This window comes from Pinus tabuliformis, chromosome 3_2 (assembly GCF_031772625.1).
Source record: "Pinus tabuliformis cultivar Carrire ecotype Pingquan chromosome 3_2, CPIR1, whole genome shotgun sequence".
Taxonomy (NCBI): Eukaryota; Viridiplantae; Streptophyta; class Pinopsida; order Pinales; family Pinaceae; genus Pinus; species Pinus tabuliformis.
This window is the reverse complement of record NC_142302.1, coordinates 1,120,460,864-1,120,478,564: the sequence shown is the minus strand read 5'-3', so window position 1 is coordinate 1,120,478,564 and position 17,701 is coordinate 1,120,460,864. Positions and strand designations below refer to the sequence as shown.

The window sequence follows — 17,701 nt, the reverse complement described above, 5'->3', positions numbered from 1 at the left end:
TGTTCCACATCCTTTCAACCATCCAACAGTCTGTGGATGCTCCTACGAAATCCCCAGAGTCTATTCTTTCATATACTCTCTGCAACAATTCTTGGCCTACAAATACCCAGGCCTCAAAGATCTGGAGGACATTGCAAAGTTTGGCATCTTCTAGATTATGGAACTGTTTATGTTGTTTTAAAGAGTGCAAATATCTTGGCTTGCAGATTCTATCATATTCAAGAAGAGGCTTACCTAACATATTTGGTTCCCCCAGACCTAAAGTGAAGGGAGTCCTCTGCATATGGCCTTCAATGGCAAGCCATATTCTAGAAACCATAGCTTCAGCACTTTTCCATGTACCCAAACGAGGAAGTAAGCTCTCTTCACTTGTTCTGCTAACCACAGGTAAAGCACCAGGTCTCTGCCATACCTCACGGAAAACTTTCCATGAGAGAACACCACTACTTACTGACAACTGAAGAGTGGGAACCTGCTTGTCATTTTCACAAATCATTGAAATCAACTCAATCTGGGAACTAATTAAGGATTCAAGCCTTCTCTTCCATTCCTCTTTGTCAATGTAAGTCCTTGTGTCACAGAGGACAGACGAAACAAACTGAAGAGTAATCTCCAATGATTGTAAGGCAGCCTTTACCAACCCCTCTCTAGACCAACCAGGCCATTCCTTGAATTTCCACATGGCACTGAGCTCGGGGAGATGCACATACTGCTCGTAACCCGCACACTCCATGGGGGAGGGCTCTATGGATTCTTCAACAAAGGCAAAATAGGATGCCATTTTTTTACAGGACATATTTTTTCCCTGCAAACATAACGAGGAGAGTAAAGACACTAATGCTCGCCATATACCATAATCTAAAAAGAACAACATAATAATAGAATAAACACTAAAATCCATTTTAAACACTAAAATTTTGAAAACTGGAATAGAATAAAATGTTCTTAAATCCTTGATATATTTAAAAAGCTATATATAATACGTTACTGGACAAAAAACATATCTATTTGTTGCAACTCAACTTTTTATGTAGATGATAAAAACTCAACACATAAATAATGAAAAGAGTTAAATAATGTCAACACATAAATATATATTTTTCCAGTTAACAAAGTGAATAGATATAAGCTAAATATACGGTGGTTGGTCTGTTGGCACTTAAATTCTGAGCACATTATTGTTGCACATCCACCAAGGACAAAGTCTGTAAGTGCTTTCATCAACTGATTTTAGTCTGAATATCTAAAGTGTTAATATTTAATGTAAATAATGTCAACTCTCATTTCTTCTTATTTCCATGTGTACCTCATTTCTTTATTTCTCCATTTATACTTATTAGATCAAATTTATCTAGTGTTTCCACTGTGCATATATACTCACAGTGTTAATAACTAAACAGATTCCTTAACAACAATATTCCACATTTATTAGACTATGCAATTGTCTTGTAATTTTTTACTATCGTTTTCCATTTCTCCATCCAAACAGATGACACCAGTTTCATCTACCGACATACACGTTTAAATGGGTACCCTGTAATTAAGATGTAAACAGGGGATTATTTAATGTTGGTTGCGTGATATGAGTTCATACAATATAGAAGACATTCTATTGCAGAAGTAGATATTAATCTATGAAGGAAAAACATACTCATATCACGCATCAGATTTCAAAAACCAACCTAATAAAATGGACTTTTCTTTATACAGTTTTGTTTTGTTCGAGTTTTTTTGTGGATGGTGATGACATCATTTTTAGTATTTAATTAAAAATGAACTTTTCTGTGTACATATTTACGTTGATAGAGTCTATGGATGGATAGAGTCTATGGATGTTGACGATATCATTATCATTAGTAATTAAAAAAAGGTTATAGACTATGGTTGCTATAGGCGCAACCCTTGTTTCAAAATTATGCCGGTGCTTGATACAAAATTATGCGAATGATGGTTGAATTCTAAAGTAATTAATTTATAATTTCATAGTTAAGATAATGAAGAGTAAGATAATAGTAGTTGAAATAATCAAAAGTAGTTATCTTAAACTGTTGCAGCTCCACTTTTGCACACCTCAACAGCTCATAATCTTTTATACGACTGCGTATAATATATCTACAGTATTCATAATTCATTTGTATAATATAAAATTGAATGAAATGAGGACAGATGATTTGTTGTTAGATTTTGCAGGCAACACGAATATTTATTAATCACAAGTTTTAATGTTATGGTGAGAATTGTTACAGAAATCTAACGAATTCCAGAATGATTATGGCAAGCTCTCCATAAGTAGTGAGACAAGTATGAGAATGATGAACTCTGTTGAAAAATTCTTACATAAAACAAATCTTAAAAAGAAAAAGTGACCAGGATTTCAAGCAAACTAAAGTAGAATAGTATACTCAATGAAATCGTGTTTCAAAGTATAGAGAGTTTCTAAACGCAATCAATTAGATGGAATTAACAGGCTCACATTATTTCTGGTTTTAGTTATACAACTATATACAATTGATGAGAATGCCAAACTTTAATTGCTGTCACTATTGTTACAATACATTATAATTTTGAACCTTTATTGTTACCAGTCATACAAGTCCCAGCCTAATTACCACTGGTACTTGGACTACCCAGTAAGCTCTGATATGATATTTGACTAAAATTTGACTTCTGAACGCATTTGATTTGTATGCAGCAACTAAAAGTAGAATTAGTCAAAGACACTACAAAATCTAAATCCATTTATGAGGCAACCGAAGCGGAGGGAAATGCGTCAAGAGGCCCAATCAAGGGTTTGATCCATCCGATAATCATGCAAACCCTCGAACTGTTTAATACATTTTTTGGAATTCAGTTCCAGCAGAGCTCAATAATGATAGGCTTAGAATTTTGGGCGTCACTAAAATATTTGTTAATTGTGATTAATATTTTAAAGTAATTTAAGTTATAATTTATTATTAATATTTGAAAGTAATTTAAGTTTATGGATTATATAAGCTTTGAATTGATAGTAAATGAGTATATTGTTAAATTACATTTTCCAAAAAAGGGTTATTGGTTCAAATATCTATCATTTGAGTTCATAAAATTAAATTGTATTTTATTATTTAAATTGTAAATTTATAAAGTGGAATGTAATTTAATTGTTACTGAAATTTTATGTTTTGAAGTTTTTTTTGTAAAGAAACTATTTCTGAGAAATCTTTTAAGCATTAGAATTGCAAAAATTTATACGACGACAAACGAGATTTTGGTAAAAATATTTGAAAAAATGAAAATGACACAACAAAACAATTACAACTATGCATTTAAATTTAGCAGACTGCTATATGAAAAAAAAAGACAAGACAGTCTAATCCACACTAAAGGTTTGGGCCAAAACTCTTAATACCGTAACTCGGTAAACGAAGCAACAATGGTGTATGATCGCAACCAGTTTGTACAAAACGAAGCAATAATGGTATATGATCGCAACCCATCTTGTAAAAAACAATATCTTAGGGTGATCGACTATTTACCATAAATTATGAACCCTCGAATTTGAACAAAATGAAAGTAAATTCAAAAACAGCAATTTTATCACGAGATGGATGAACGGACATAACTGAGCAATAAATTCAAAAACAGCAATTTTATCCACAGATTGACGAACGGACATAAATTCGCAGAGGAGATAAATGGTCTTTTACGCAAAGACAGTGATGACGGAAATTATTACACCAGATTAAAATTTTGCACTTCAATGAAGTGATTTGCAGCTCAAATTAGAATGTTAGGCGAGTCCAAATAGATGTTAAAATTCACCGAGAATTCGCAGGCTTCAGATGTACTAACCTTGCCAACCGCAAATCTCGATAACCAATGGCCAGCTCCTCTGTCTATTGAACGTCTCCTCTGTTCTGTTCGCCGCGGAGTGCTCACCTCCCTCTCTGTTCGCCGGAGTCCAAAAGGTGAATTGTGGCGGAATGGTTTTGCAGATAGGGTTGCCGGGACTTTGAATGGCCTGGAGGAAGTTGGTCCGGTTCGTACATGACGTAAATGAGCTCTCCCATCGGTCATCAATACGATCTGAGTGGAGGCCACGCTCTCCCGTCCGTCATCAATACGATCTGAGTGGAGGCCACCCGTGGCTGCGGGCAGGGTCGCCGGGGGCGTCGATGGACAGCCGGAGAGGGATGCCAGAGACGAATACCATTTATGATGCATGGTCGATGATGCTGTATGCGGCTGTCAGAGGGGTACCTCCATAGCATTAACTTTGCTATGGAGGTGGAAATAGGACTCGCAGTCCTAGATACACCTCATAGATCAACAGCGTGCCACATTTATGCAAATTGTCAGATAGTAATGTAATGCCTAGGAACAATAAATTCCAAATAACAACGCTGGCTTTAATAACGAAAGGTGAACACATGTAAGAGAAACCAACATTTATATCACATATAAGCATTGCAGCGTGTGATTCTGACAAGGAATTCACTGAGATTAACCACAAGCTATGTTATCAAGGGAACCAAGATCATTCTCATATCGTTGTTCATTAAATTCTTCACGAGAATTGATGCTGTACCCTAAATTTAATGAAATTTACTTACCAACGTGTACTTCATGCTGCTTCTTTATATTTGGCACTGTGTCGATAGTAACATCAGGCTCGGTATCCTGCCAAGAGTCTCCACATGTAAATTGTTTTTTGATAAAACGATAGCTAAAATGTTATTCGTACATCAAAGGGCAACGAGTTGGTCGTTTCCATCTAGTTATTAGCAAAAAAAATCTGCAATGCATGTAAGCAACTTACAAACTGATTTATTGTGGGGTGAAGCCACCCGGTAGTGATAGCCTTTATGGTGGCAATTGCTTCTAGTGCACCGGCAGCACCAAAACTATGCCCAATCATAGACTGGAAAAGTAAGCCATATTTAATGTCGGAAACAGAGATAGTGTTTGCAATCGAAGAATGGCACAAGAACATTCTGAAGCGCAGCAAATTATTGAACTATAGGCTAAATGCATTCGGCTAAGATCAGAAAGCACTGGTTGAGAATCATTTTGGTGAATTCAAGATACTTGCAAATTGAACAGCATCGTAAAATCTTGGTTGGAGGTAACATGTTTTAATTCTTAATAACTAATCAATACTAATCAGCACACATTATATGTACAGATGACAAACGAAACATAACAGTTAACCCAAGGATCTAATCTCCAATGAATTCTTCACCTTTGTTCCATTTATTTTGATGCTAGAAGTATCCTTGAAAACCTTTTTGATAGCATTAATCTCTGCCAGATCTCCTACCCGAGTTGAGGTTGCATGAGCATTGATATAGTTGACCTGCATTGTTATTGAGCATACGATAATTTGTAATTAAGCCAATATTGAAACTGTAGTAATTCTACACCACTGATAAACCTTAAATAAAAAATAAAAACCACTTACCTCCTCTGGTGAAATTCCTGCATCTTCCAGAGCTTTCCGAATGCACATTGAAACTCCAAGCCCATCAGAGCGTGGATCGGTCATGTGATAAGCATCACAAGTGACAGCCCCGCCAAGGTACTCGGCTACTATGGGAGCCCCTCGCTTTATTGCATGTTCAAGACTTTCCATTACCTGCTTTTGGAGAAAAGCCAATGTTCTTTTTTCAGAAGAAAAAGCTTTATATTATATTGAGGGAATATATACAAAATGGACATGATAGATCTGAAAAGATCGATGGATGATCATCTGAAAAGAGAGACAGACATAGAAGATCTGTTGATCTGATGGATTTGTAGCATGAATCATCTGACAGAAAACTGATAATCAAAATATATAGCATCTGAGGATGAAAAGAGAGAGCCAATGTTCTTATAGTCTAAACGGTTCAAAGTCTGAAACGATATTTTAAATATCATTTGTATCTAAATCAAACTCAAATTCGCCATAAGAAATGATATTTGAAAAAGTTATTTCATAAAATAGGCGATGCAATTCAGATACACAGTCCCTTGAAACTGAAATCAAGCTAACAATTTTAACCCAACAGGCTAAACCATTCAGATTAGTCAATGGGATCAATGATCAGGGTAGCAGTTCATTGTAAATCTGAGGCTCCACTGTGATTAGTATTGTTTATGTTATATTTTTTGCAATCAGTAACATAGAAGAAAAATACATAGCTGTTAAGTTCAGGTTAACCTCACCAGCACGCCAGCACCTTCACCCATGACAAATCCATCACGATCTTTGTCCCACGGTCTTGATGCTGTCTGTGGGTCATCATTCCTCTGTGAAAGAGCCCTAAGGGAAATAAACCCACCAACTATTGCCGGCACAATCGCAGCATCTGCGCCACCTGCAAGCATGATGTCTGCTTCACCTCTGCGAATATGGTTTGCAGCAGCATATAAGCAGTAATTTGCCGTTGCACACGCTGTCGAAATTGAGTAGGTTGGACCCATAAATCCCGTATCAATTGCCAACAATGCAGATCCCATGTTTGAAATTGTATAAGGAATGAAAAATGGCGTGATCCTCTCGTGGCCCTTCCGCAGTAGAGCTTCCATTCCAGCAGAGTAGGTTGTAACACCACCAATCCCGCTTCCCAACAGCACCCCTACACGGCTCTTGTCTACCTGTGCAGAGTGGAAGTGTCAGAAAGTTGATATTTAGTTTTATCCCAGCTCAGGGACATTTTACAATCTGGGTCTAAGTGGGCACTGAATGCTTCATTTTGTGCGTTTAAATTTCCCAGAAATTAAATGATGCATTGTAATGGGCACTTTCCACCAGCATTTATAAATTGTATTTAATTTGAATTTAAATGATGCATCGTAATGAGATCTCTCCATAAGCATAGATCAAGGGTTTAGTGTTTTGACAAAAGGATTTATAATTTATCTATAATATGGATGCTGTTAAGTAAATGTTGCATGTTAATTTAAAATAGGATAGGTTGGTGTTAATTTAATATATATATAGAGTTTTGTTTGGAATAATATTTTTATAATTTTGTTTTAACTATTAAGTAGAGGGTGGGAATTTAATTTACTAAATATTTATAGCAGTAGTAAAGAATATAAAGAATATATTTATAGCAGTAGTAAGGAATATAAAGAATATAAGGATGAGATTTTTTAAAAATGGTTATGTATTTTTTGTTTTTCATTTTTTATGAGTTTTGTTATGAAAATGAACTTTTCTTATTATTTAGAGTTGTTTTATTATATATATATTTTTAATTAAGACTAGCAAAATACCTTCTCAAGACTTGCATGCACTTTAAATTTGCAAGGAAAATATATGTTTATATATAAATTTGAGAAATAAAACATATAGGCATATAATACATACTAAAGGGAAGGCTTACCAAATTAAACACTTGTCAATTCAAATAAAGAAACTTATTGAACTCATCCCTATTTCCTCTCTCATTGGCTTGCTCCTAGGGAAATATAACTCCAATTTTAAATATGCATGTTATATCCATTTTTATGTATCTATTAACCCAGTCACAACAATTTTTTAATACATAATGTATACACGTATATTCATAACATAAAAATAAATATGCAATACTAATCTAATACTTATATGAATGTATATTTATCTACTTCACAATTTTGTCAAGGGCAAAAGTTCGTCTTATCATGTTTTCTAACACACCCATCCTTGATCCTGGCAAAGATTCCACATGACTATTTCATCATAGATTCATTTAAGTTGTCTCTTTCCTTCCACACTCGGCCTGTTAGGCTCACGCATCCCCTTCTCTACTCAATAATTCTTTGGGGGATTCATCTTAACAAGGCTTTCCTGTAGGAAGAGTGTTAGCGTGTGATGTGTCATTGTTAGAAATCCCACTAGTAGCCTCTACTAAATCAATAACTTACAAAAATCATAGGATTTTGGTGTTGTCATATTGGCCTTCTTCTCGAGCTTTCTATCTTACATTAGTTATTATTTTCATTTACGAGGTAAATTCACCAATCACCTATATCATAAACATTGATATACAAATATTACGAATTATCTCTCTCTTTGAACCAATTTTGAAAAAAATATTAATAAATTTGGATTTATATGAACTTAGGAAGTTTCACATATACTTAGTTTTCAATTTTGTAGGTGATAGTCATTCACTTCATTATATGGCTTAATTTTACCGTCATATCCTTCTCCGACTCAGTTTTTTCAATCATCTTTCTTGTATTCGATCAAAACATGATTGTTTTTTCATATAATTCTTTCCACTACATCCACAACAACCTTATGAAATGATTTCTAATTACGAATTACTAGTAGTTCCATCATTTCAATAATTAACATATTAATTGTAATGAAAAGTAGAACATGCATGCATTCACACAATGCATCGAAAGACATGTGGATAACCACAACTTTCATACTTACATAATATTATTGTGTTCATTCACATAACACATCATTGCATTGATTCAAGAATATCATGGCTTCATATCATGCATCTCACCATGATGAGTTGAAAGCTCTAGTAAACAACTTGACATATTATCCAACTTCTTCCTCAATTTTGCTCAATTTTATTCAAATACTTTAATTTTTATCCCAACACAACACCAAGAATATAACCTTTCTATGTTAGACAATCTCTTGAAGCATACTAGAAGGTATTTTCTTTGTTTTCCTAGTAGTACCCCGAGCACAAGGGGTTTCACCTTGTTGACCAATATCTTATCACATTCATTTATAAATGGGGTTTTAAAATTGTGAAAAATAGAATCAATATATTGTAATTATTTGGTGGGGGGCAACTTGGGGTAGGAGATTTTTATTTGTATTTACAATTTCGGATATAAAAGGGCATTTCGTTAAAACAAGGGGTATCTACAAAAATATAGCGACTATTTTTATTAAAAATATGTATTCGGAGAGGGGTTCAAAAAAATATTTTGGGAGTCTTTTATCAATATCTAGTGAGAGTAGAAGTATTCTTTAGTATCCCGTGAAAGTATTGTTATGACATTGGTCAAATAAGTGGAGACCCGGTGGCCCCATGAAACCTTTCCCTGTAGTGTTGTCTATATGTTTGGACGAAGGTTACTATCTAGGACACCAACACTAGTATGAAGACCACTGGACACATTTACCATGCTATAAATTGTCCATAACCAACAAAATTATGGTCTAACATACGGCTATCTCATATGGTATTCATTATAGGATATGAGTATAAATACTTATTCACTCTCATTCTTAGCTGTTAAATGGTACAAAAACAATATATAAGTGTCAAGGAATTATACTTTTCTACTCTATATTGCATGGGTTGCCAAAGCATAATTGATTTAACTCATAGCCTATGTTGTTGTCTTTTTCTACTTTTTCTATTACAACAAATTCCTTAGAAATTTGTAGCCTTTCTTAACATTGTTGTAGCTTCATTTTTGTCCTAAGTTGCCTTCAAGTTCCATTTGATTAGAGAAATCATCTTGTTATTCTCTTTAGTGTTTCCTCTTCATTCTATTCACCTCTATACGACTTGTTGACTTTTCTTGAGTAGTTCCATCGCATTGTAATTTAACACTTCTTTCTCCAACTTTAATGTTAAATGGACCTTATAACACTTCATAGTGTTGCAATCATTGTTTCATCTTCATATGTACTCCTTTGAAAGTCCATTTTCTTTCACAAACCATCCAAGTTTAAATACAGTTTTATACTCTATATGCATCCTTATCCTTCTCATCTGAAATTTTATAGTTAAAACTACCATATCATGCTTTGATTTGCTACCCTTTATACACTTAGGATGCACTCAACATTTCTCATCCTTATCTCATCCACCAATTGGCATTTACTATTGGGGTCATTTCCTCAATTTTGTAATGTTTTTGAACAACCTTAACATTCATTGTATGACATTTGATGCCCTAATATCGAGTCATATTTAGACTTCGTAAGGCTCTAAAATTTCCTATTTTAATTGAACAATTATTTGTGGGGTCTAAGTCCATCCACCAATACCAATCGAGACATGGAGTTCTTTATTCCACTGTCAACATCCTTCCAATGACTTGAAGTTCACCATTTTTCTTCTCATCACACATAGATCATTGGTTCATATCTTGCAACTCTTCTAGGCATTCACAAATCCTTCCCATAGAGATGGTCCACATATTACATAGTTCATACATTACTTCATACACATATTCTCTTTCCTTGGAAATTCTCCTTTATCATGCAAGCACTATAACCTCCATCACATTGATGGTTTAAAATATCTCCACTAGGATAATAATTTCATTTCTGTTTTCATGCATATTGGTGTCATCCTCATTAGCTAGTCTATTCCATATTCCCTATACCTATAATTTTTTCTTGGCTATATATAATAACTAGCTTCAACAATTGAAACCTCACAACATTATGTTGTTGTCTTCCATGCCTTCACTAAATATTTTTATGGAAAACAATAACCAAGAATTTCCATGGCTCTTCTTTGCAATTCAAATTACACACATGGATCATAATAATTTCATGAGATGCACTATTATTCATAAATACAACTATATAGGCCTAATAATTCACCCTAATTGGAAATATGCACCTCTACCATGTTTTAATCATCTAGTTGTTCCTCCACTCTATTGTGAAAGCACCATCATGAATTATATGCAACCATCTCTTAGTCAACTTCATCTCTGGGACACTACTATAGCACTATATAACTGTTTCTCAATATTTAGGGTACCTTGGAAATTATGCATATTTATAATTATAATGTCCACTCAAGCCCAAATGCTTTATTCTGCTAACTTTTTGAAATAATTAGAAACATGTTTTGGAGATCATAACCCTTTATTACATTCTCCTATATATTACTTATCTAATGACTATAAACATGATAAATTCCAAGCTCTAAGCTAAAAATTATAACTCTAAAAAATTATCATTTTCGCCATTTTCGCCATTTTTCTCACTAATGCAATTAAGTTGTAAGAGCTACTTATTCCATCTATAAAAGAAAATTTAGCAAGAACTAAGAAAAAAATTGTATCAGTGCAGATAGTAATTCTTATTATGAACACTCAAATAGCTTCTTCTTAGTGATCTAATACTCCATTCACTCTTAGAATAATGGAATTTGACATATTTTTCCACTTGCACTTCAAACCCCTTGGAATCTAACCAAAAATCCAACTAGGCTTCTTTGTGTCTTCTTCTATTCTTCATTGTCCAAATTTCTTACCCGATTGAGCTCCTATCAGTGATTACCCTCTCTCTTCAAAAACCATTAATTGCCTTTTTTGGAATTATGGAGTTGAATCAACATACCCATTGATTCTACCATGTCATTCTCTTGCATATATGGCTCTTCCCATTTTTTGTGATATGTTTTGTAATATGGATCTCATTTCCTATTGTAATCGTGGCCACTTACAACACTTGATTTTATCTCGTATATACATTTTTCCCATTAATCATGATGAGATTTAGGTTGTTCATGGCACTCTCCAATTAGATATCTATTTCTGCCATTTTATTTTATTCATTTTCTAACGTCTCCCAATGCTATAATGAGATGTGGACCATTAAAATGATCGAGAATTTCCCAACAAATTTATGTCCATCAACTCAACACTTTACAAACCCCCCTGAAAATATATCCATTGTATATTGATCTATTCAAAAATATCTTAATTGTTCACGACATTTCGAATTCTTAAATCCCCAATAAACTCTAAACTTATGGTAAAACCATGATTATTGATCTCATCTAGTGAAAGAAAATCCACCATTTATGACATTTTCAAAAATGTGAGTCCACATAGAACTTGAATCATGTGTGATTGTATCAATTGTTGATCTCACTCATATGATTAATCCTTGTCAATTCACAACATCACCAAAATTTCAAATCCTTGACAAACTCAAATCTAGTGATGATCTCAATTGTTGATCTAAATTTGTCAACTTTCAATTCAGCCTCCAAAAATTAAACCCTTAATGAATGCTATGCGCAATATTTATCAATTTTAACTTCTATCAATTGAAGAGAAATTTCATTTTCATAGATTTTTATAATTTTCCCATTTTACCATGGAGCCAACATTGCAATACTTGATGACACATAGTTACATTTATGTAACTACCTCATATGATTTTTCTAAAGCACAATATGGACATTTCAAAGCCAAAGGTCTTTTCTTTGTGCAGATTTATACTCTCTATCTTATGTGGAAGTTGTCAAACATATAACTTGCAACTACAACTATCCATTGTACAATAGATAAATTTCACTATTCTATATTGTGCATAACATTTATGACATGGAATATTTGCATCAATGAGAAGAGATCTCATGTGGATTGTATTGTCACATGTCATGGTGATTGTTATAATTTCTTTTGGCTAGAGGAGATAAAAAGAAATAAAATATGATGGATAATATGACACATTAAGATGAATATAAATCTACATATTTATCAAATGAGGACGAGGAAACTATATATCAATAAGACTGAACTATATTAAAAGATAATATATCCATCCAATAATAAAAATAAAAAATAATATATCCACCCAATCATAGAAATGTCATTAATATAATTCCAAAAATACTAGGAATGTGATATTTAGGGATGTTAAAATTAGTGGCTTATGTTGCATATCTATTATACTAAATGTATATGCTATGGACGATATGGTGTTGGGTCCATCCATAATTGTCGTGGGAACATTGCATTGATGCTATTACTATATTTTATTGATTTCAATATTTGAACAATGAATAAAGCATTCACCAACATTAATGTGAATCACCAAAAAGGATTTACAATTGAGGATAAAGGATACATGAAAAATATTTTCTCATTACTTTGAAATGATTGACTAATAGAATTACGAGAAGTCATTACATAGTAAACGAATTTAGTTTTGAGACAACCAATAACTAATGAATTAGATTTTCTAAAATCATAATTATATAAAAAAAAATTAAAAATAAAGGATCATATGAGATCAAAATCATGGTTTAATAAAATTGGAATATCAAATTGAAATTTCACATGATAGTTTGGACGCTAGATGGTAAGAATTCAAACCAAAAATTCATATAAATCCCATTTTTCTTTCATCAGATTGGGTGCATAACAATCCTTAGCAAAAGGTGAAGTTGAAATTCTAAGTTAATGAAGTCAAAATCCAAAGGCAAAGGCAATGTCCCAGAATCCCAAGCTTTGGTTACTAGAGTTGTTATTGTTTGAAATTTCCTTAATTTTTATATATGCATTCCTTATGTTGGCCACTCTCAATTGATTTTATGAGTGAGACACTAATATCCTTTATTATATATAAATGTACAAGAGTTGGTTACTAGAGTTGTTATTGTCTGAAATTCCTTAATTTTTATATATGTATTCCTTATGCTGGCCACTCTCAATTGATTTTAAGATCTAGACACTAATATCCTTTATTATATATAAATGCCCGTTGTAATGAAAAAATTAACATGTACTACTATAATGAAAATCAATAAAAAACAAATTAAAAATATCTTAGTGTAATTATTTATTAGTTATAATATACATATTATTACTTTAATTACCATCCATATGGTTTATTATTAAACATTACTACTTTATAATTATTCATTTTTTTATTTATATAATTTTTACAATGATTTTTTAAATAATACTTTTTAAATTATATCTAATATTTAATCAATCTAAAAATAAATTAAATTCAGTTAAAATATTTATATACCTGAAAAATACTTGTGAATTGGTGTTATCCAAGTTTTAATCTCAATCTCAGTTAATAACATATTAAACTATAATATCTAAATATTATTGTACTAGTTTCTAATGTTATATTTATAAATTGAAGTAGTGCTAACAGTGACAGCCTCACTCTAGCTCTTAAAAAAATAAAAGATTCTTAAAAAAAAATATTCCAACAAATAAATTTTAAAATTGAACATCTAAAAAACACAAACCTATTTTACACTAGCAAAATTAACTTCAAAATTTTACATTAGCAAAATTAACTTCAAAATGGTTGATCTCTCTATGACTCATAGCTCTGATATTTATGATAAACCTAGAATATGACTTCAAAACGGTTGATCTCTCTATCCCTGATAGCTCTGACATTTATGATAAACCTAGAATATGACTTCAAAATGGTTGATCTCTCTATCCCTGATAGCTCTGACATTTATGATAAACCTGTTGGGTATACGAACAAAGTCCCACATTGATTAGAAGTAGTAGAAGTGGGAAGGATCATGGGTATATAAGGATGAACAAATATCTCCATTGGTATGAGGCCTTTTGGGGTAAAACCCAAAAACAAACCCATGAGGGCTTAGGCCCAAAGTGGACAATATCATACCATTGTGGAGATATGGGGTGTCCAGAGTCCCAACAAGTGGTATAGGTTACCCAAGTGGATGAATCCTCGACAAGTGGTATAGGTTACCCAAGTGGATGAATCCTCGGAATGCCGAAACAAAGATACGGTGAAGAGGAGTTGACCTGGGATGGAGCAAGCTACAAAGATACGGTGAAGAGGAGTTGACCTGGGATGGAGCAAGCTCTCGAGACAGGGGCGTGTGCTTCCAACGCATTGGCCTGGTTGGTAGAGAGGGGAGAAGGGTATGGGGTGTCCAGAGTCCCAACAAAACCTAGAATATGACACTAAGTTTATATAGATAGATCAGTACATTCAGTGGAGAAATATCAGTATTGAGTTTATGGGAGAATTTTTCTTGGAGTCTAAATCTATGATTTAATTTACTCGGATTAAGAGAATAAATATTGTGAATAGAGTGAAAAAATCACTATTCAGTATTAATAAGAAATTTTCAGGATGTAAAGTTTTGTGAAAAATAAATAAATACCTTCTCCAACTGTTGCGGGCCTAGATGAGCGTTTTCAAGAGCCATCTTCCCACTGACCAAACCGTATCTCCAGCAATCGTCAAGCCGGCGGTCGTTCTTGCCATCAATGTACCCATTTGCAGAAAACCCACGTATTTGGCCTGCAAATCTAACATTACAACTCGAGGCATCGAATCGATCGATGAACCCAATACCGCTCTCTCCCTCCAAAAGCTTATCATAAAACGTATCGACGTCGCTTCCAAAAACAGAGACGAGTCCCATTCCCGTTATAACGATCCGCTTCTTCGGATCATTTTCTCGTTTGGGAGCCGACGCCATTATGGCCTTTGTTTTGCCATTTCTACCACCTGCAGACGAGAACCCACAATTTCAATTCCATTGTATTGATCACCCACAAACGAAATCATAACAAATTGCGAGTATAATTAACGTTCCACCTCTCAGCTTATGAAAATATCGTCGATAACGCTCCACCGGTTCTATCCCTCTCAAGCCTTCATATTGCGAAAAAGAGGTCCTTGTGAAGGACTTCACTTCATTCGAGAACGGTGCAGCGCGCAGCGTTGTCATGTTGAAACTCCGCTATAACAACGTAGTTTGGCCTTTTTAAGGACAAATTGCATCAAACATATACAGAGGAGAATCCTATTGGTTTTACTTACGGTGGGTTTTCGTTGTAGCAATAAAACTGTACATTTAATCCCTCACCTATCTCATTGAAGTCGAGCATTTATAACTTCAACGAGTTATTGGAGGGTTGGAGGTTTGGCAGTACTCTAACTATCCTGAGTTTTGCAGGTTTTTTTTGGGGTATATTTTTAATAAAAAAAATTATTTTTATAAGCAGTTATTCTTTTAGGTTTTTCTTATTTTTATTATGCAGTTATTCTTTTAGGTTTTTTATGTGGATGATTTCAATACATTTTACACAAGACTATTTTAAAAAACCAAGTTATTTTTTGTGTGATTTTTTGGATTTTTTTAATGTACTAAAAAATTGAGGTGAAATTTTGATTTGTGTTATTTAAACTGATTTTTTTACTATATATAAATTCGGCGCCTTGAAAAACCCAAAAATACTTCGATTGTACAAAGATTACTATCAAACTTATAATATGAATAAATTTCTAACTAATTTTAAAAATATTTAAAAAAAAAATTCTTACAATTGGTTAAAAAACTCAAAACCTAATTAGACAACACCACCCTTACGGACAAATTGTTCACATTTTGCTGATCATAGCATACTAGATGATCAATGGAGTTTAAATGCGGCCTGATCCTAGTTGTTTTCTTCATGACACTCATATACTTATGATGGTAAAGTACAGAATGTCTTCAAAAATGTTGTCATTAACATTGTTTGATACTTTAATTTGGGTTTTCGTTGGAATTTAGTTTATTTTATTTTATTAGTATTTGAATGAATTTTAGTTAGAATAAAAAATTAAAAATGTTTGAATAATTTATTTATTTTTAAACTATGGAAATAGATTAATACCATAGAAACTTAAGGAATACGAAATCTTCAAAATTAATAATGGTAATTCAAATCTCAAAAATTTCCACTCTACTTTATTAAAATAATGTCAAAGTTTCCATTATTTTTTAAACGAAAATATTTAATAACTTCATTGAAGTTTGATACATGGAGCATTGATAATAAAATTGTGGTCGTTGACATTGTTTGATATTTGATCACTTCACTAATTTCAATAAATGATTTGATGCCTGACAGCGATGCATGTGAGATGATAAATGGAGTTTAAATTTTTAAACACCTTTGAATTTATAGGGTTTTGTTGGAATTGGTAATGCATCTTTCTGTCGTTCCCGGCATGTGAGATATGAATGGAGTAGGATTTGTTGGGATTGGCCATTAAAATAAAAGATATAATAGAAAAAAAGAGAAAAAGGATAAGGATAAATATGAAATTATTTCAAAGTTTGAAAAAGTTATATTTATTTTATTATTTTGAAATTGAATTTGTAAGCAAATTTTTAATCATTAAATGCTTTCATATTTTTATTAAAAATATACCCATATTGTTATATTTACCATTAAAAATTTAATAAAATACACTATATTTAAATGATTAAATTTAAATACTAGACAAACAATTTACAAAATTCTGAAATCACATATATAATATTTATGGATTATGGTAAGTAACCAGATTAACATATTTGATTGTAGTTTTTGGAAGAATAAATATTTTCCTGAGATAATGGTAAATTGATTTTCATGATGGTAAATTGATTTCCATGATTATTTTAGTAAATTTTTTAAATTAATTTTTTATTATATTTTATTTTATTGTGGGGTTAATAATATGATTATTATTTTTATGTTTATAGGTATGTTTATTATAAAATAAATTTTTCAGAATTTCAATTTAATTATGATTGTAGATATTTAATTTAGTAGTAGTATTTATATGAAAAGTTGACATTTATTTTCAAAGTAGTTAAGTATTTTTTGTTTTTGTTTTTTAATTAAATTGATAAACTGAATTATGGTTTTTTTAGACGTGTGGTATTAATAAGTCATGATATTCTAATAAAATCTATTTACAAATTAAAAATCTCCACTAAAATGGTTAAGAATCTTGCTCCATAATTTTAATTATATAATTATTCATTGTTTTAATTAAATTGATAGATTAAATTATGGTTGTTTAGACATGTGGTATTAATAAGCCATGATATTCTAATAAAATCTATTTACAAAATAAAATAATTAAAAATATTGTTCCTTAATTTTAATTACATAATAATTCCTTTTAATAATAATAATTTAGATTAAATTATAATTTAGTTATTTGTTCTAA

At 32.2% G+C, this 17,701-nt stretch overlaps 1 protein-coding gene across 2 annotated transcripts in view; it reads right to left on the bottom strand.

Annotated features, from left to right (window-relative positions):
- LOC149184599 (3-oxoacyl-[acyl-carrier-protein] synthase I, chloroplastic-like) overlaps nt 1-17,701 on the bottom strand; it is a 34,976-nt gene that overhangs the window by 10,589 nt on the left and 6,686 nt on the right. Inside the window, exons 1-7 of one of the 2 annotated variants that reach the window (XM_089418948.1) lie at nt 15,308-15,492; nt 14,868-15,217; nt 6,187-6,618; nt 5,441-5,614; nt 5,222-5,335; nt 4,799-4,900; nt 4,593-4,659 (exon numbers count right to left, since the gene is read on the bottom strand). In XM_089418948.1, coding sequence (XP_089275074.1) covers nt 4,593-4,659; nt 4,799-4,900; nt 5,222-5,335; nt 5,441-5,614; nt 6,187-6,618; nt 14,868-15,217; nt 15,308-15,440 — 1,372 coding nt within the window. In that variant the 5' untranslated portion in view covers nt 15,441-15,492. Of the gene's footprint in view, nt 1-4,592; nt 4,660-4,798; nt 4,901-5,221; nt 5,336-5,440; nt 5,615-6,186; nt 6,619-14,867; nt 15,218-15,307; nt 15,493-17,701 lie in introns of those variants that run through there. The other variant, XM_089418949.1, reaches the window with a different exon arrangement.